The 16,060-nt window shown below is 55.0% G+C and overlaps 5 protein-coding genes across 5 annotated transcripts; 3 read left to right on the forward strand and 2 right to left on the reverse strand.

Moving 5' to 3' along the window:
- Nucleotides 1–192: 192 nt before the first annotated feature.
- IMP4 (snoRNA-binding rRNA-processing protein IMP4) lies at nucleotides 193–2,136 on the forward strand. Its single transcript, XM_076638479.1, has 7 exons — nucleotides 193–334; nucleotides 421–610; nucleotides 963–1,072; nucleotides 1,230–1,362; nucleotides 1,450–1,705; nucleotides 1,832–1,905; nucleotides 1,977–2,136. Exons 1-7 carry the CDS (start codon nucleotides 332–334, stop codon nucleotides 2,075–2,077), a joined length of 867 nt encoding a protein of 288 aa, XP_076500598.1. The 5' UTR covers nucleotides 193–331; the 3' UTR covers nucleotides 2,078–2,136.
- A 392-nt stretch (nucleotides 2,137–2,528) lies between these two features.
- On the forward strand, nucleotides 2,529–7,880 carry BDY24DRAFT_374859 (uncharacterized protein). The gene is made up of 18 exons (XM_076638480.1): nucleotides 2,529–3,163; nucleotides 3,362–3,951; nucleotides 4,043–4,455; nucleotides 4,527–4,565; nucleotides 4,631–5,278; nucleotides 5,348–5,426; nucleotides 5,498–5,631; nucleotides 5,703–5,768; nucleotides 5,846–6,087; nucleotides 6,157–6,290; nucleotides 6,356–6,440; nucleotides 6,514–6,635; nucleotides 6,718–6,779; nucleotides 6,848–6,949; nucleotides 7,023–7,097; nucleotides 7,177–7,229; nucleotides 7,298–7,393; nucleotides 7,474–7,880. Exons 1-18 carry the CDS (start codon nucleotides 2,610–2,612, stop codon nucleotides 7,553–7,555), a joined length of 3,576 nt encoding a protein of 1,191 aa, XP_076500599.1. The 5' UTR covers nucleotides 2,529–2,609; the 3' UTR covers nucleotides 7,556–7,880.
- A 41-nt stretch (nucleotides 7,881–7,921) lies between these two features.
- On the reverse strand, nucleotides 7,922–12,367 carry BDY24DRAFT_437782 (uncharacterized protein). Its single transcript, XM_076644296.1, has 11 exons — nucleotides 11,618–12,367; nucleotides 11,401–11,520; nucleotides 11,180–11,293; nucleotides 11,048–11,095; nucleotides 10,639–10,950; nucleotides 9,898–10,553; nucleotides 9,800–9,813; nucleotides 9,648–9,725; nucleotides 9,465–9,581; nucleotides 8,469–9,399; nucleotides 7,922–8,393 (listed from the first exon to the last, which is right to left on the reverse strand). The coding sequence occupies exons 1-11, from the start codon at nucleotides 12,032–12,034 to the stop codon at nucleotides 8,126–8,128; spliced, it is 3,075 nt and encodes a 1,024-aa protein (XP_076500600.1). The 5' UTR covers nucleotides 12,035–12,367; the 3' UTR covers nucleotides 7,922–8,125.
- A 12-nt stretch (nucleotides 12,368–12,379) lies between these two features.
- BDY24DRAFT_374870 (uncharacterized protein) lies at nucleotides 12,380–13,266 on the reverse strand. The gene is made up of 4 exons (XM_076638481.1): nucleotides 13,101–13,266; nucleotides 12,820–12,961; nucleotides 12,644–12,729; nucleotides 12,380–12,547 (listed from the first exon to the last, which is right to left on the reverse strand). The coding sequence occupies exons 1-4, from the start codon at nucleotides 13,172–13,174 to the stop codon at nucleotides 12,514–12,516; spliced, it is 336 nt and encodes a 111-aa protein (XP_076500601.1). The 5' UTR covers nucleotides 13,175–13,266; the 3' UTR covers nucleotides 12,380–12,513.
- Nucleotides 13,267–13,895: 629 nt separating this feature from the next.
- BDY24DRAFT_91283 (uncharacterized protein) lies at nucleotides 13,896–15,718 on the forward strand. The gene is made up of 5 exons (XM_076645232.1): nucleotides 13,896–13,915; nucleotides 14,005–14,851; nucleotides 14,912–15,438; nucleotides 15,507–15,554; nucleotides 15,635–15,718. Exons 2-5 carry the CDS (start codon nucleotides 14,375–14,377, stop codon nucleotides 15,645–15,647), a joined length of 1,065 nt encoding a protein of 354 aa, XP_076500602.1. The 5' UTR covers nucleotides 13,896–13,915; nucleotides 14,005–14,374; the 3' UTR covers nucleotides 15,648–15,718.
- The last annotated feature ends 342 nt before the right edge of the window (nucleotides 15,719–16,060 follow it).

Consider the following 16,060-nt stretch of genomic DNA (forward strand, 5'->3'; position numbering starts at 1 on the left):
GAACGACTGCCTCTCCTCGAGAGTGTGTGAAAACCTTCCGATAAACACGACGAGTGGAGTGTGCACTTTTAAGTTCACATCCTACCCTCCAAGCTCCCTCCCGACTCAACAAGAAAGTCTTCCTCGACGACGCGTTCACTGCGGGCTCGCAACTTTCCAACAAAATCGACCCTGCCGTCCGAGCTGACCTTCAGCTGCATTTCTCCTTCCCTTCCCTTCTCCTCTCCCTTTCCTTTTCGCTCTCGGCACACCTTCAGACTCAAGCTCTACTCCCCCACTCCCTCCAAGCTCCCAGCTTCCTTCTTCTTCCCCACCTACCACCTCCAAAAAAATGGTTCGTCGAGCCTCTCTCTCCCTTCTCCTCTCCTTCCCACCCTTCCAAGCTCACCGTTCCCGTTCCTTCTCTTTTCTTTCCACCAGATCCGTCGTCAAGCTCGAGAGCGTCGAGAGTACATCTACAAGAAGGCTGCCGAGACCCAGGAGCGTTCGATTTACGAGAGGAAGCAGAAGATGAAGGATGCTTTGGCGGAGGGGAAGCAGCTGCCGACAGAGCTCAGGAACGATGCGAGGAAGATGGGACCGGATTTGAAGTTTGACGAGGCTCAGAGCAGTGAGTAAACTCTCTCTGTCAGTTCTGGTGGGTGGGTGGGAGAGAGGGCTGGTGACGGAGGTGGAGGAAGGAGGGAGGTGAAGGGGAGGAAGGGAGCTGAAGGAGGTTTGCGAGCTCTCTTCGAGACGCTTCGAGGAGCTGCTGAGCTTGATAGGAGGCTTGGAAGAGCCCTGACGAGTCACAGGTGGTGGAAATTGACCACCAGAGCCAGCTTGGGTTGCTCTGGCAGAGCTGTGGGATGCTTGGGAGCTGGAAGGGGAGCTGGAGCTGTTGAGCTCGAAGACCTACCTGAACCGAACTGCCTTCCCTCCTCGTCGCACCCAACTGACACTGTCCTTCTTCTGATACTCAGATCCCACCGACCACGTCGACGACGAGTACTCCCGAGCTGGAGTCTACGACCCCAAAATCCTCCTCACCACTTCCCGAGATCCCTCTTCCAAACTCCTCCAGTTCTCCAAGGTGCGTCGTCTCTCAGCTTCCATATCGCGTTCTTTGCAGCTTTTAGCTCCTTGGTAGCTAGATCCAGGGCTGTTCCTGTAGATCAGCATCCTCTCTATGAAGTTGAAGCTGAAAGCTAACCCGTCTCTCTGCCCCTCTGCGCCTTCGTCCATTTCAGGAAATGCGACTCGTCTTCCCCAACTCTCACCGAATAAATCGAGGAAACTACGTCGTCAAGGAGCTTGCTGAGGCTTGCCGAGCCAACGAGGTCACCGATCTCATCGTTGTTCACGAGCATCGTGGTGTGCCAGGTGCGTTTTCTCTCGTTGCTCCTGAGCTTTACGCGTTTCAGCTCTCGACTCACCTCGTCCGCTCTCCTTTCCTTTCGCTTCCATCAGATGCTCTCATCGTCTCTCACTTCCCCCACGGACCCACCGTCTACTTCACCCTCCACAACGTCGTTCTCCGACACGACATCGCTTCTCACTCCTCCTCGACCGTCTCGGAACAGTACCCTCACCTCCTCTTCGACGGATTCGAGAGCAAACTCGGGCAGCGTGTGATGGACGTGTTGAGGTTCTTGTTCCCTGTGCCGAAGGAGGATAGCAAGAGGGTGATGACGTTTGCCAACGAAGGAGATTTCGTGACGTTCCGGTGAGTCTTTTCGATTTCGAGACGCGTTCTAATTCCTGCCCTCCCCTTCCTCGTCCTCGGCTGGTCTTTTTCGGTACCGAGAGCTGCGAGCTGACCGTGTTCTCCCCCTTTTCTGTCGTCATGCAGTCATCACGTCTTCCTCAAGACTTCGCACAAGTCGGTCGAGCTGGCAGAGGTCGGACCGCGGTTCGACATGAAGCGTTCGTCCCTCCGACGCGTCCTCCTTTTCCTTCCTCTCCGAACGCTGACCTCTCTTCCTCCTTTTCTTCAGCCTACGAGATCCGACAGGGGACCATCGAGCAGGGAGAGGCCGACCTCGAATGGGTGCTGAGACCTTTCCAGAACACGTCCCGCAAGCGAAAGGCGTTGTAGAGGGACGAGAGACGCTTTCACTTTCGTCTTCGAATGTTCATGGTTGTATTTCTACGCTCTTTGACTGTCTTGAACGCTCGAAAGATAGACGTCAAGCCGAGAGAGGAATGAGATGAACGTGAAAACAGGGCAGAGTCATCCCCTTGCTTGATTCCTATCCTCCGATCTTGAACAGACTGGAGGTGGGGAGAGCGTCGGGGGAGAGAGTCGGGGGAAAGCAGCCGCTCCTGACGCGTTTCCCTGCATTTCTTCCTCTCCCTCTTCATCCTGAAGGTATGAAGTAGCTGAAGATGAGAGCTGAGAGATCAAGCTTCAATCTATGCTGCCAAGTTTTGTTGTTCTGATAGACACTTTCAGGTAGATCTCAAGGTTTCAAAGTGGTTTCCCCGCGACTCTTGTCCTTCGCTTTTTGGATCCTCAGCCTGGGCCGTCATTTCTCCTCTGTCTTGCAACTATCACAACCTCCAAGCACTCTCTTTTCCCCCTCCATCCCTCTTCCCTCTCCCCTTCATCTGTATACGAGCTCCAGACAATGAGCGTCCCGGACAATCCTTTCCTCGACGATTCTCGACCTTCTCCTCCACGACCGTTCGAGGACGAACCTCCTTCCTCCTCCTCTCGACCTCGCCCCAGCGATCCCTCGACCTCCAACACTCCTCCCTTCGTGGAATCTCGCTACCCACCTCAACAGCAGCAACCCTACCCTCGGATCACTCAAGCTCCACCTTCCCCTACAGGCTCGTCGCACTCCAACTCTCCCATCCCTTCAGGAACGCATTCAGCCCCGGCCAACATCCTCCTGCGAGAAGGAGGGACGACTCTCCCCAAAGGAGCTCAAGGTCGCAGAGTCCAATGGCCAGACGAGTTGGCTTCTCACGTAGCCATTCCTGTCCTTCAGTCTCCTCAGACTCTGGAGGATCTCGGAGCCAAAGAGGCCTTGACGAAGGCTCTGGAAGAGCATTTGGGAGGTGAACCTCGTCCTTCCTTCGCTGCGGCTCCTGGCCAAGATCTAGAATCTCAACCTCCGAGTGAAGGAACGACGAGAGCTCCTAGTGAGATATCAGAAGGAGATTACCAGGAGATCAGGTGAGTCGGTCGAGAAATCCTTCCCTCTTTCCTCTCGCAAATCGCGCCGCCCGTTTAGACTTCGCTCCCAGCTCGTGCGAGCTCTGGTCGCGTTTCTCTCTCCTTCCCACCCCGAAATCTATCTCGAAAAATATAATAATGTTTAACTGACTCTCGATTCTCTTCTCTCGCTTCTATCTTCGATCTTCCTATCGGCAGGGACCAAATGGACATCTACGTCGATCCAGACGAGCGAGACGGAATGCCTTCAGTCCATCCGGAACACGAGCAACGAGACAACCAACGAGCCGCCCTCAATCTCGTTCGAGCTCACACCTCAGGGAGGTTCGGATTCATGAAGAGTCGAGCCAAGACGGCTGCTGCTGCTGCGAAGGACAAGGCCAAGGTGGAGGAGACGGAGGACGACGAGAAGAACGAGGACGGGACGGGAGCGTTTGGGAGGAAGTTGAGGGATCTCGCTCCTCCGAGGGAGAACGTAGACGACGTTCCTCCTCCTCGAACTGGAGGAGGAGCCAAGCAGCACCGAGGAATGTTCTCGAACGGAGGAGGAGTCTTGTCGTCGTTGCTTGCTCTTCAAGGAGGAGCGTCTGCCGCTCGAGGAGGATCGACGCCTAGCATCGCGTCGTCGACGTTGAACGGAGGATCGTCGAGAGCGTCGTCGTTGATGACGTACGGAGACTCGGATTCGGAGGAGGACGAGGAGGCGAGGTTGAAGTTCACGAGGGAGAACAGGATGAGGAGAGGGATGCAGGCTGGTTGGATGGCTTCGGGAGGAATGATGACTCCAGGTTCGTCGTCTCGTCCAGCTCTTCGATCCTACTCCCAACGTTCATTCGTCCAGTTACTGACATAAGTATGCCGTCGCTTGACTCTCTTAAGGAGGATCCATCGGACCCGCTAAATCCAAACAAGCCGCTTCACCCAACCACCACTCTCCCGAACCTCGTTCAGGCGACCGAACTCCCATTTCCGCCAACGATCCTCGTCGACGCTCCATGGATGTCAGTGCCGGTCATCAACGATCTCAGTCCTCTCTCTCTCAGTTCCTCACCAACCGATCGAGCTACCATGCTCCCGCCTCGCCGTCGGACGGGAAGACTCCACCGCTCGAATCGTTGAACTCGCTGAGCCCGAACGCAGGAAGGAAGAGCACCTCGAACCCGATCAAGGAGCTTGGAAAGGGGATGAAGGCTTTGGGTGGGAAGGTTGGGCTGGAGTTTGAGACCAATAGCACGAGGCCGTCGGCGGCGAAGAGTTCGGCGGGAGTGTTTGGAGGGTTGATCGCTGCGACTGTGAGTTGTTGCTCTCCTCTCCTGTTGAATCACTCATCACTGACCTTCAGTCTCGTCGCTCTTTCGTCCAGGGGAACATCTCTGGTATCGCTACTCCTGCTGGAGCCTCGGTTCGTCGCATCTCTTGCTCTCTCACCCGCGTCTCGATTTTGACTCCCTCTTTCCCCGTTCCCAGATTGCTCCCAACGCTTCTCGTCCCGGTTACCATCTTTCTCGATTCTCCGCCAACAAGGTCGAGACGCTTTCCGACCCCAAAACTCGTCCAACTTCCGTCTCCAGCTCCGGCGGGCGTCCATCTGGTGAAACCACCTCCGACCACGCCTCTCCGAACAACTCCCTCCGCCGCTCGACCTCTCGAGATCCCCTCTCCCCCACCCCTCCCAACTCCACCAAACTTCCTCCAGTCGCTCCTCCCCTCGTCCACTCCCTATCCAATCCCATCCCGACCCTTTCTAGCGGTCTCGCCTCTCCTCCTCTCAACGCTCACGAACTCGGCAAAAGCCCCACGCCCGTCCACACCTCCTCCTTCGCCGAGAACGCTCGAAAGCGACGACCAGCTTCGGGAATGAAGCAGATCGAGCAGTTCACTCTCGGAATGATCACCCACCCTCTCAAGATGGCCAAGAACAAGAGCGTCGCCACCACGCCGGACGCGAAGGGTCTCGACTTCGACTACTTTGGAGCTGAAGCTGGTCATCACGGGAAGCAGCACAAGGAGGTGAAGGTCAAGGAGACTGAAGAAGAGAGGGAGAAGAGAGAGTGGGAGAAGGAGAAGAAGAGGAGGAGAAAGATCAAGGAGAAGAAGAGGCAGGAGGAGATCTTCGTGAGTTCAGTCCATCTCTTCTTTTGCTCTTCGAAGCTGACTTATCTTCGTTCTTCTCGTTCAATCCAGATCACGATGCACGTCGCTGCGATTCTCTCTCGACAAGACTTCATTCTCAAACTCGCTCGAGCGCTCATGATGTTCGGAGGTGAGTTCTCGTGCCTCCTCGTTTCTCGTCGCGTCGTTCCTCCAGCTGATCGTCTCCGTTTTTTCTCTCAGCTCCCTCCCATCGACTCGAGGCCCAGATGCAGGCGACAGCAAGAGTCCTAGATCTCAACTGTCAGATGGTCTACATCCCTGGAGTCATGCTCGTTTCGTTCGGAGATCCTGCGACCCACACTTCCGAGACGAAGGTGAGTCTTCTTCGCTCTCGTTCCTACCTCTCACCCTGGACTGACTCTTAACTCTTTTTCAACCTATCCAGTTCTTGAAGCAAGCCAACGGACTCGACCTCGGGAAGCTTCTTTCCGCTCACATGCTCTACTGGAACGTGAGTCGAGACCGTCCGTTCTCCCTCCTCGTCGACGCCCGCTGACCCTTTCGTCCTCTCTACTCCATGCTGAACAGGTCGTCCACGACAAGATGGGAGTGAACGAGGCCTCGACTGCTCTTGACATCCTCATGACCTCCAAGCCAACCTACAACATCTGGTGGTCTCTCCTCATCGGAGGTCTCTGTTCAGCCTTCATTCAACCTTCTGCTTTCTACGGATCCTTCATCGACTGTCTCATCGCCATTCCTCTCGGGATGATTCTCGTCCTCGTACAGGTCGCCGTCAGCAAGAACGATCTCTACTCATCGCTCTTCGAGTTCGTCCTTCCTCTATCCTCTTTTCGTTCGACTCGAGCCTGACCTTCTGGTTCTTCTCTCTTTCCCAGGATCGTCGTCGCCACCATCAACTCCTTCCTCGCTGCCGCTTTGGCTTCAACAGGTCAATTCTGCTTCGCCGCTGTCGCCTCAGGATCCGTCGTCTTGATCCTGCCTGGATACATCGTGCTCTGTGGATCTCTCGGTTCGTTCTCGTCTCCTCGCCGCCTCTCGTTCGTTGCTGACCTTCTTCCTCGTCTTCGTTCACAGAGCTCGGAAACAGATCCATCATCTCAGGATCGGTTCGACTCGTCTACTCGCTGCTTTACTCGCTCTTCTTGGGATTCGGTCTTGCGTGAGTCCTGCATCCGTCACGTCGCCGAATGAGCCTCGAACTGATCGCTCCTCCGCCTCTCCTTCTCTTTCAGCATGGGATCCGAAGTCTACATCAGAGTGACGGGTCTTACAATCGTGGGAGCATCAGACTACACGTGTACAGCCCTACGAACCAACGCTCCCTGGTATAGATCTACGATTCCTCCATGGTTTTGTGAGTTCAGCTTCGTGTTACTCTTCACCCGCCTCCCGCCTCCCTTCTTCCACTGACCCAACTCCTACTGCTCTCCTCACAGTCTTCATCAGTATCCCCGGTTACCTGACGCTTCTCGGGATGAGGAACGGTCAACCGTTGCTGGTTCGTCGTCGTTCTTTTGTCTCCTCCTCTCGTTCAGAAGCTGATCTCTTCTCCCGTCGCTTCAACAGAGGAAGGAAACTGCCATCATGGTCATGGTCGGCTCGTCCGGATTCGTTTGCAACTACTTCGCTGGAAAAGTCTTCGTCGGTCGATCCGACATCACCTCGACGGTGCGTCCGCTCTCTCTCCCTTGCGCTCTTTCGACGAGGCTCCGTCTGACTCTTCCGTCTGCCTCTTCTACAGATCGGATCTTTCGTCGTTGGAATTCTCGGAGGACTGTACGCCAAGTTCACCAAGGGATCCGCTTTCGTGGTCATGGTGAGTTGAGAAGAAACGAACCGGAGACGCGTTCTGGATCGCTGACCGAGGCGTTCCCTCTCCGTTCACGTACGCACAGGTCGTCGGCATTTTGCTCCAGCTCCCCTCCGGTCTTTCGAACGGAGGTCTTCTGTGAGTTTCCCACCTTGACCTTTGCAATCGAACCGAACGCTGACACCCCGCGTCCCCTCTCTTTCCAGCCAATTCGCCTCCGAGTCTACATCAGGAGACACCGACGCCTACTCCAGTGGATTCGAAGTCGCCAAGCAGCTCGTCTCGGTTGCCATTGGTCTCACGTACGTCTTCTTCTCTCGCTTTATCTCGTCTTCCGACGCGTCTCTCGAACTGACCTCGGCCCTTCGCTCCTCTCCACCAGTGTTGGACTCTTTGTTTCTGCCGCCGTAGTCAACATGATCGGAGGAGGACGAAGAAGGGGTGCCAACCTCTCCTCGTTCTGACCTCTCTTCCTCTCTTCTCTCTCTCCTTCCGCTTCAACGAACTTTACGTCTCGCCTTCCTTTTCGCCTAACGTTCCTTTTCGCACTTCTCTCCCTTTCTCGTAGAACCTGAACAATCTCTCCTCCTCTCTCTCTCTTTCTTGCATTTTTCTCGTACCCTCTGCCCGCCCATCTCATTGCTTTCGATCTCCGTCGGTTTAGAATCCCACCCTCTCGCTTTTTTTATCCTTTAGACCCGCCTCGGTGGCCTTGCTTTCTTAGATTCCTCTAGACGACCCTGTGTTTTGCACCCCCTATGCCTATCCCTCTACATGTTCTCGATCTCGCTCTGTCTTTCGCTCTTGCAAGGAGAAAAGAACGAGAGAAAGCGAGCGGGAAGGTCGTGAAATAGTTCGTTAAAAGGAGCGAGAAAGAAGCGAAGGATGCGCTGGGTATAAGAATACGAGACGAGCTAAAGAGTGAGAGTATAAACGAAGTAGCATGGGTAGCAGCTCGTGAAAGAAATCAAAAATGAAGGCAAAGAGAAGAATGATGCAAAACCAAATCAACGAAACTGACGCGTCCCTCTCGTTCAATCGTCCTCTTCCCCGTAATGGAACAACGTCTCCCCTCCGCCTCCCGCTAGACTACTCGTCCTACTCATCCCAGCCGACGGAGACGAACCCAGACTTCCCAGCTTGCCTCCCTCCAACCATTCCTTCTCCTCCGCACTCGCCTCGGCTTTGGCTTGAGCTCGTCTCGAACTGATGCTGTTGGATCGTTTAGGGAGCGACATCCCTCCTCCTCGACCTGACGAGATCTCAGAAGCTTTGCGACGTTCTTCAGCGTCGAGGGTAGCTCTGTGAAAACAATCAGACGGAAAGACGCGTCAGGGAAAGTGCTCGAGTCGAAAAGAAAGACAGAGCGAGACGTACAATCGAGACGCTACCATCTCCTCTGTAACCTCCGCGCCGTCCACCAGTCCAGGTGGCGAAGTCAAGTGAGGGAAGTACGAGATCTCGGAGTTGCTTCCTTCCAGCCGATCCACCATCGTCTCCATTCGAGGCGATGGTTGTCCGAGAGGCGAGACTGCCGACCTGAAACTGCTGTGGGACGATCCAGTCGAGAGTCGATGAGCTGATCTTCCGATGGTGTACCCTGCCGCCGAAGGTCTTCCGAATCCCAAAGCGTTCTGTGCCGACGACGACGACGACGATCCTCGGACCTCTTCGTCTCCCTCCTCCGACTGGAGTTGCTTCTGCAGGAGCGCGACCCTCTCCTTCTGCAGGCGATCCTCCTCCTCCTCGACTTCCTCATCGAAGTTGACTTTCCTTCCGAGGGTCGGCGAGAGAGGGGAAGGTTCTCGAACCGGTCGAGGTGGAGAGGGAGCCGTGGAGAGTCGAAGGGGTTTGAGTTTGCCGTTCGAGTTCGAAGAGGAGGAGGTTGGCTCGGGGAAGAAGGACGGAGAGGAGCTGACGACTGGGGACGGGCTAGGAGAGAAGAAGTTGACGATCCCTCCTTTCCAATCGATGCTGGTCGGACGAGCCTTCTTGGGTTTGAAGGGAGAAGAAGCGGTGGTGAGGGAGGGGAGGATTTTGGGAGCGCTCTCTCTCGAGACGAGTTCGGGTCGTTGGAAGGTGGAGAGAGGGATGGAGGAGACAGATTGGGACTTCCCGTGGTTGAAGCGGTTAGCGACGGGTGGAGGTCGTTGTGGGAGAGCGAAGGCGGAGAGGTTGCTGCCGCTGTTGGATTCGGTGATGGTCTTCGAAACGTCCTGAGCTGTACGACGGCTTGGGGAGCGAGCCTTGTCGAAGGAGCGACCGGAAACGGCTCGTCGGACGGAACCTTGGAGAGAGTGGCCGTTGTCTGAGGGGACGAACAGAGAGAGGCGTGAGTGTTGAGCCTCGAGACGCGTTGAAGAAAAGACGAACCTGCACTGAGAACGTCCTCGAAACCATCGATCGACATGATTCGATCGAGAATCTTGGAGCAGTAGAGGGTGAGAGCTTTGTTCGCTTCCTTGAGGTGCTTGACCTCGGAACGAAGAGCTGGAAATGGAGAAGCTGAAGTCAGCTTCGACGCGTCGAAATCGAAGCCCCGACAACTCAACTGACCTTCTCCATCATCTCCCTTCTCCAGTTTCCTCAGTCCACCCTCCTCAACACCCTCCTCAGCACGTCCAAGTTCAGCGGCTACAAACAAAGGGAAGACAGGAGAGGTCAGCTCAATTCTCTTTCGACGCGACGACCCGTTTCGAAAGACTCACCCAAATCGAGTCCACTGCAAAAAGTGAACAAAAGCACAACTCAGGTCAGCTTCTCTCTCTTTTTTTTTCGCAGGCCAAAACACCTGCTCAAGACTCACCTCCCCGTAACAGCCCAATCTCCCAACACCTCCCCTTTACTCTGCTTCCTCTTCACCAAACCCATCACCCCCGATCCTTTCAACACCCTCTCCACCTTCTCCTTCTTCCCACTCCGACTCCCACCACCAGGACCCAACTTCTTCTTCCCACCCGCTCTCGGCGTCCTCCTCACATCCTCCTCGACCTCCTCCTCCTCCTCGCTCTCATCCCCCTCGAGAACCAACCTCTCCGCATCTCCAAACGCAGGATCCAACTCCTCGTCGTCGTTCAAGTTGACCTCGTTTCCTTGGTTCTGGCTCAGGTAACCAACCAGTTCCGGATCCAGTCCCTCCTCGTCGTCCTCTGCTTCCTCGTGGACCGATCCGAGCGAGCCTCGAGAGATTCGAGTCTTCCCGCTCCCGCTCCCGTTCCCGTTGTTGTTGCTGTTGTTTTGGTCGGAGGAGCGGTTGTACGTCCACTCGTCTTCCTCCTCCTCTTCGGGAGATGAAGCGGTGGCGGAGGTGTTGTCGGGTGAAGAAGTGTTGGATCGATCGAGGAAGGACGAGGAGGTGTTGGACGAGGAACGAGGGTAGGTTCGAGAGAGGAGTTCGTTGTTTCCCATTTTCCCTGAGAGGGTTCGTTCGACTAGGAGGAGGGAGAAGGATTCGATTTCTTCCTACGAAGGTGAAGGTTCGAGGAGGGCAGAAGATCAGTATTTGGAAGAAGGACGCGACGAAGAAGTGACGCAGCGGGGGACGGACCTGCAGCCCAACGTTCATCTCCTTCAAATCGCTCATCTCCTCCCTACTCCTCTCCAACGCTTCCTGCAAAGACTTGTACCCCACCTCCATCGTTTCTACATCCCTCTTGAGGTCCTCCTTCTCGGTCATCTCGCTCTTGAGGAGCTTGTGGAGGCGAGAGGTTTCAGAGGTGAGTTGAGCGACGGATTTGGAGTCTCGTTCGTCGTCGGTTGGGAAGGTGGAGGAGGTGGGTGAGGGTGAGGGTGAGGTTGAGTTGGGGAGAGGCGAGGGCTGTTGACGACGTGAGAGGGTGACGAGTCGGGATTTGAGGTGCTACGAGGGAGGGAAGAGAGGAGGAGGTGTGAGCGTTCGACGCGACGAGCGCACAAATGAACGAGTCGGTTTCGTTCGAAGGAAGAAGGGAACGAACCTGCTCGTTATCATACAGAGCTTGTCGTTCAGCCTCAAAACTCAACGTCTAACACCCCACAAAAACAACAAACCGAATCACGATGATCAGTTTTCCTCTCGAGCTCGTCCCTCCCTTCCCTCTCCCACTCACCTGCTCTGAGTACCGCTTATCCGTCTCCCTCTTCTCCCTCTCCAGCTCGTTCACCCTCTCCCTCAGCTTGGCCATGATCTCCAACTTGGACGCCATCTCACTCTCCGAGCGGGCCTGGCCAGCAAAAGAAAGGAAAGAAACCAAGAAAGAGGAGGAGCAGGGGGTGTGAGCTCAACTCAACCTCGTCGCTATGTCTTCTCGAAGCTGGATGGTAGACTCACGTTGACCCTCTCGAGTTCCTCCTCCGTCTGAGCATGCTGAGCGAGCAGATGAGTGATCTCGTCGTTGGAGGTCTGCAGGGTATCCCTCGCTTGGGTGAGTTCAGAGAGTTGGAGTTGATGCTGGAGGAAACAAACAAACGTGGATGAGCTTTGCTTTCGCCTCTTTTTTTTTTACTATAGAGTTTAAGCGAGACAGGATGTTGCGTTTGGAACTTACCCTTTCTGATTTCTCCCATTCTACCCTAAGAACCTTGATCAAATCCTCCCTGCTCAGTCTCCTAAGCTCCTCATCTCCCTGGTCCTTGAGCTCGACTCCTCCCGTTCCTGTTCCTCCTCGCTTCCCTCCGAGTCCGAGAGCTGGTTTGGAAGAAGCAGGAGATCCCTTGATTCCCTTCGCTCCTCCTGCTGGTGAGGAAGAGGAGCCGTTGGAAGATTTGGAGAGAAGACCTCCTGCTGCTGCTCGAGCCGAGAGAGGGGACGAGGCTGAAGAGGAGGAGGAGAGGAGAGGGAGAGCTCGACCGAGTTGGGTCGTCGTTGGAGGAGAGCGAGAGAGCGTAGAAGTTGACGAGGAGGTCGAAGAACGACGGGAGGAGGTAGAGTGCGGTTGAGGTGGTATATGTTCCGAGAAGCTCATCCTGGTCGTTCAAGAGGGAAGGACGGTCGATGAAAGTCTCAGGGGTCGTTGCGGTCGGTTCCCTCGTTCGTTCCCTTTGAGCTCGAAGGATGGTGCTGGTTTCGGAATAATCTCGACGAGATGGGTGACTGTTGGTAGGTAAGAAAGGAATGAGGGAGGACGTCGTTGCTTTGGGTTGATTTTCCCCTGTGGACCAGCGCTAGGGGGAAGGTCGACGTTTGAAGGAGGAAGCAGAAAAGGTGCGAGCTCGAAGGAGATCGAAACGAACCGGGCAGTCTCACTCTGCCCAGAGTCGAGGCTTTGACCAGAGCCGACAAGTGAGCTCTTCCAGAAGTGAGGAAGCAAGACAAGAAAAGGTGAGAAGATCGTATAGAAGAAAAGAGAGAGAGAATACAAAGACAGCGAGGCGAAAGGGGAGAAGGAGAGGGAGAGGGAGGGAGGTTGGATTGGGTTGAGCTTCGACGGCGCGAGATTTGTTCTTAACCAGGTCCGACTCGGGGGATATCGTGATGCCTGCGAGAAGGAGAGAATGTAGAGAAGGGACCCGTCAGTTTCGAGCTCGAAGAAGTAGCGAGAAGGGCAGAAGGAAGAGGGAAGGCTGAAGCTCACTCTGAAAGCGCCTCGAGCTTGTTGTTGAACTCGTGCACCCGATCCTTGTGAGTCAACGAAGCAGATTTCGCAACTCGCTCGGCGAGCTGTGATACACCCAACGACCAAGTACCTATCAGCTCACTCGTTCTCTTCAAACCTACGCAAAGAACGAAAGAAAGGGACGAAGGACTCACCCGTTCCCTCTGCATCTCCTCAAACCTCCTCTCAGCATCCGTCTTCCTTCGAGATCCACCAGCAGCTCCATCTCCTCCTGCATCACCACTCGTACCCCGAATCTCATCCTTGGGTTTCGAGGAGGATTTGGACTTCTTCTTCCTGCGAGAGGGGAGGAGAGAACGCGAAGGAAGGGAGGGAAGGGAGGAGGAAGGTCAGCTTGAGCTCCTTCTCTCTTCTTTGCCACCCTTCTTGCCTCGAGAGGAAATCGAGCTGTCAAAGCGAGAGATCGTGTACTCACTTCTTGGATCCACCAGCACCCTTGAGTTTAAGGGAGCCTCCAGCGACGTTGGCGTAATCCTGAGACGACGACATGATGGCGGTTTGAGGTCGAACGAAAGCTCGCTTTCCTTTTGTTCGAGCCGAACCACGACAACGCTTTTTTTTTTGTGCTCTCCTCTTCCCATCGTCTCTTTCTATACAAACTCTGGTTGACGTCTATCTATCTTTCTCTTGACGACGCTTCCAACTTCCCCTCGTAAAGCGAAGGAGATTCGCCGTCCCTCTTCCTCCTTCCAACCGTCACCCTTCTCAAACCTTTCTCTCTCTTCTCATCTCTCTCACTCTCGCTATGAAGACTCGAAGACAAGCTGCTTCTGATGTAGGTTTCCTAAACCTTTGGCCGCTCTGAAGGGAGTGGATGGAACGAGTTTTGGGGCAAGACAAGGGGAATCCGACCGTCGAGCTCACGCCCTCCCTCCCTCCCTCTCTCTCCTCCCTTCTTCAACCCCAACCTGGCATGCTTTCTCTAGCACTCTCCCATCAACCGAGTCCCTATCGAGGTTCTCACTCAGATCTTGAAGTACGACTGCATCTCGCACTCTGATCTGCGATCCATCGCTTCTACCAACCGCTACTTGAGATCAGTGAGCTCTCCACCTTCCTCCCTCCCTTCCCTTCTGCCTTTCGCCCCAACAGAAGCTGACATACCTCGATGCTTGCTTTTTTCTTAGGTCGCAAGCCCTCTGGCCTTCCAGGAAGTCGAGTTTACGTTCAGAAGCAAAGCTTCCTTCGAGCCTCTTGCCGCCATCGCTTGGAACGAGGTGAGCTTCTTCGGTTCGTTCCCTCGTTCCCTCGTTCCCTCCTCCTCTCCTCCTTCAAACTCTGGATCCCTCCCAATCAGCTGATCTGTATCCTCTCGACAGAACCCTCACCATCAAATCATCAGCAGACGGCTACACCGTACAGGCCGCAGCAGCCTCGAGCAAGCTCCTCCTCGCCGCTCTTCCCTCCCTCGTCAACCTCAAGTCCATCACCCTCCCCTTCGGTCTCCTCACCGACGAGATCTTCGACTTCGTCTACGGTCGAGACCAAATCTCTACCCTCGGAATCAGCGACTCGATTTACCTCTGGAACCAAAGGATCTCCTTCGCCTCTCCCCTCCCTCCCTCTCCTCGAACCTCTCCCCTCGTCGTCCCCGAGTTGAACAGCGGGAGAAGGATCCCTGCAATCCAGTTGTCCGAGAGACTTTTACTCTTCCTTCAGGCCCACTCGATCACCGTTACGAGGTTCTGTATGTTCTTCGCCTCTCCCATCGCTCCCATCAACTCCTCCTTCACCACGTCCACCTTCCCCTCGCTCAAAAGCCTTTGGATCCGCGCTTCTCCCCTCGGCTCCTCCTCCGCCCGTACCTTCTTCGAGGACGTCGCCAACTTCCAAGCCGATTCGGGCGCTCCCATCGAATTCATCTACCTCGCCTTTGGGGATTACAACGAAGGATTCGAGATCGCAAAGGGCGAAGTTTACTCCGAACGACCTCCGTCTGCGTCGTTTCGAGAAGCTTGGAACGGTGCCAGAGTTCAGGAGCTCGAGATCGAGTGGTATTATCCAGGAGACGATGCAGGAGCGTACTTGAACATCGGAGTTTCGAGCAGGTTTCTCGCTGGGACGATTCTTTCGCCGTCGAGGTTGAGGACGTTCGCAGAATCGTACGAATTCACGTACCACTTCACGTTCGCTGCTGAACGATGCGATCTTCGATGGAGCGATTGGGTGAGTGTAGTCCTCTATTCGATTGTTGTTCTATGCTGAACATCTTCTCGTCGTCTTAAGGATCAAACCCTCCAACTCATCCCCACCTGCCTTCCCATCCTCGGAGTCCTCGACCTCTCTTGCTCCGTCACCCCTCTCCCCACCGTCTCAACTACCCTCGCATGCTCTTCCAACTGCTACAACAACCTCTCCCTCTCCCATCCTTCCCTCCATCGCGACGCGGAACTCGTAGGAGGATTCGTCTCGGTTTGGAACGCTTCGGTCGCTCTGAATCTCAACCGACTCAAGGAGCTGGGTCCTCGCTTTGATAGGAGAGGAGATAGGAAGGTTGATTGGTGGATGATCTCTCCTGATGGCTGGATGGTCAACATGGTTGGGATTTTCGGACGGGATGGACGTTTGGAGAGTTGGGAGGACAAGCTCGGAAGCACTCCGTCGGAGGAGAGAATCTCGCACTGCTACTGTTTTGGGTGTGGTGAAGTGAAGGAGGGGGAGGATCCTATCACTGCTTTGAGAGCGTGTGGGGTGAAGGAGGTCAGGGACGCTTTGGCTGCTGGAGGTTTCGACTTGAACGAGTTTGACGCGAGGTAAGTTTTGTTTCCTCTCCTTTTGCTTTTCTCAGCTGACCTCGGTCCTTCTATCCTGCTCTTTTCAGCACTCCTACCTCGCCTATCGACCAGGATTCTTTTGAGACGTTCTTGAGGTGCGTCGTTGTCGTCGTTGCTCCTCGTCGGGCTCCCTTTCACTGACGCGTCGTGACTCTTCCTTTCTTTCTTTCGTCAGGTCGGCCACTTGAAACCCTCGAGACTCCGATCCAGGGCGAGCCTTCAGCTACCCGCAATGAAATGACGACGTCTCTTCAAAATAGTTTTCTGTCTCTGTTCGAAAGAATCGTGACTCGACGCGCCTCCGCCGAAAGAAAAATAGCAACCTGCTCGACCTTTCCCGCCTTCCGCTTCCTCTGCTACCAACAGCAATGGCTTCGCTCCTGCAGCTTCTTCTGCCACAGCTCTCGAAGATGAAAAAAGTACGAAAACAGTCGCGTCCTGCTCTTCCCCTCGGCCTCGAAATTGAGTGTTGACCTCGAGCTCCCTCCTCCCTTCTCCTTCCCGCCCATCCGCCACGACCAACTCACCACTTTTGCCTTCGTCTCTCTTCCTCTCTCTCTGTAGAGATGGCCTCCACTCCTCCACCTCCCTCCAAACCTCT

Source organism: Mrakia frigida (assembly GCF_051309035.1).
Source record: "Mrakia frigida strain ATCC 22029 unplaced genomic scaffold BDY24scaffold_2, whole genome shotgun sequence".
In the NCBI taxonomy this organism is placed as follows: domain Eukaryota; kingdom Fungi; phylum Basidiomycota; class Tremellomycetes; order Cystofilobasidiales; family Mrakiaceae; genus Mrakia; species Mrakia frigida.

Coding starts and splice junctions, on each gene's coding strand:
- BDY24DRAFT_437782 (XM_076644296.1), bottom strand. CDS start 12,034: ATGAGCTTCTCGGAACATATACCACCTCAACCGCACTCTACCTCCTCC. Junction 11,294..11,400: donor AGGAACTCGAGAGGGTCAAC/GTGAGTCTACCA, acceptor TTTGCTGGCCAG/GCCCGCTCGGAGAGTGAGAT. Junction 10,951..11,047: donor CTCTGTATGATAACGAGCAG/GTTCGTTCCCTT, acceptor CCTCCCTCGTAG/CACCTCAAATCCCGACTCGT.
- BDY24DRAFT_91283 (XM_076645232.1), top strand. CDS start 14,375: ATGTTCTTCGCCTCTCCCATCGCTCCCATCAACTCCTCCTTCACCACG. Junction 14,852..14,911: donor ATCTTCGATGGAGCGATTGG/GTGAGTGTAGTC, acceptor CGTCGTCTTAAG/GATCAAACCCTCCAACTCAT. Junction 15,439..15,506: donor TTGAACGAGTTTGACGCGAG/GTAAGTTTTGTT, acceptor TGCTCTTTTCAG/CACTCCTACCTCGCCTATCG.
- BDY24DRAFT_374870 (XM_076638481.1), bottom strand. CDS start 13,174: ATGTCGTCGTCTCAGGATTACGCCAACGTCGCTGGAGGCTCCCTTAAA. Junction 12,730..12,819: donor AGGAGATGCAGAGGGAACGG/GTGAGTCCTTCG, acceptor GGTGTATCACAG/CTCGCCGAGCGAGTTGCGAA. Junction 12,548..12,643: donor AAGCTCGAGGCGCTTTCAGA/GTGAGCTTCAGC, acceptor TCCTTCTCGCAG/GCATCACGATATCCCCCGAG.
- BDY24DRAFT_374859 (XM_076638480.1), top strand. CDS start 2,610: ATGAGCGTCCCGGACAATCCTTTCCTCGACGATTCTCGACCTTCTCCT. Junction 5,427..5,497: donor AGCGCTCATGATGTTCGGAG/GTGAGTTCTCGT, acceptor TTTTTCTCTCAG/CTCCCTCCCATCGACTCGAG. Junction 6,636..6,717: donor TACGATTCCTCCATGGTTTT/GTGAGTTCAGCT, acceptor CTCTCCTCACAG/TCTTCATCAGTATCCCCGGT.
- IMP4 (XM_076638479.1), top strand. Junction 1,073..1,229: donor AACTCCTCCAGTTCTCCAAG/GTGCGTCGTCTC, acceptor CGTCCATTTCAG/GAAATGCGACTCGTCTTCCC. Junction 1,363..1,449: donor CGAGCATCGTGGTGTGCCAG/GTGCGTTTTCTC, acceptor CGCTTCCATCAG/ATGCTCTCATCGTCTCTCAC.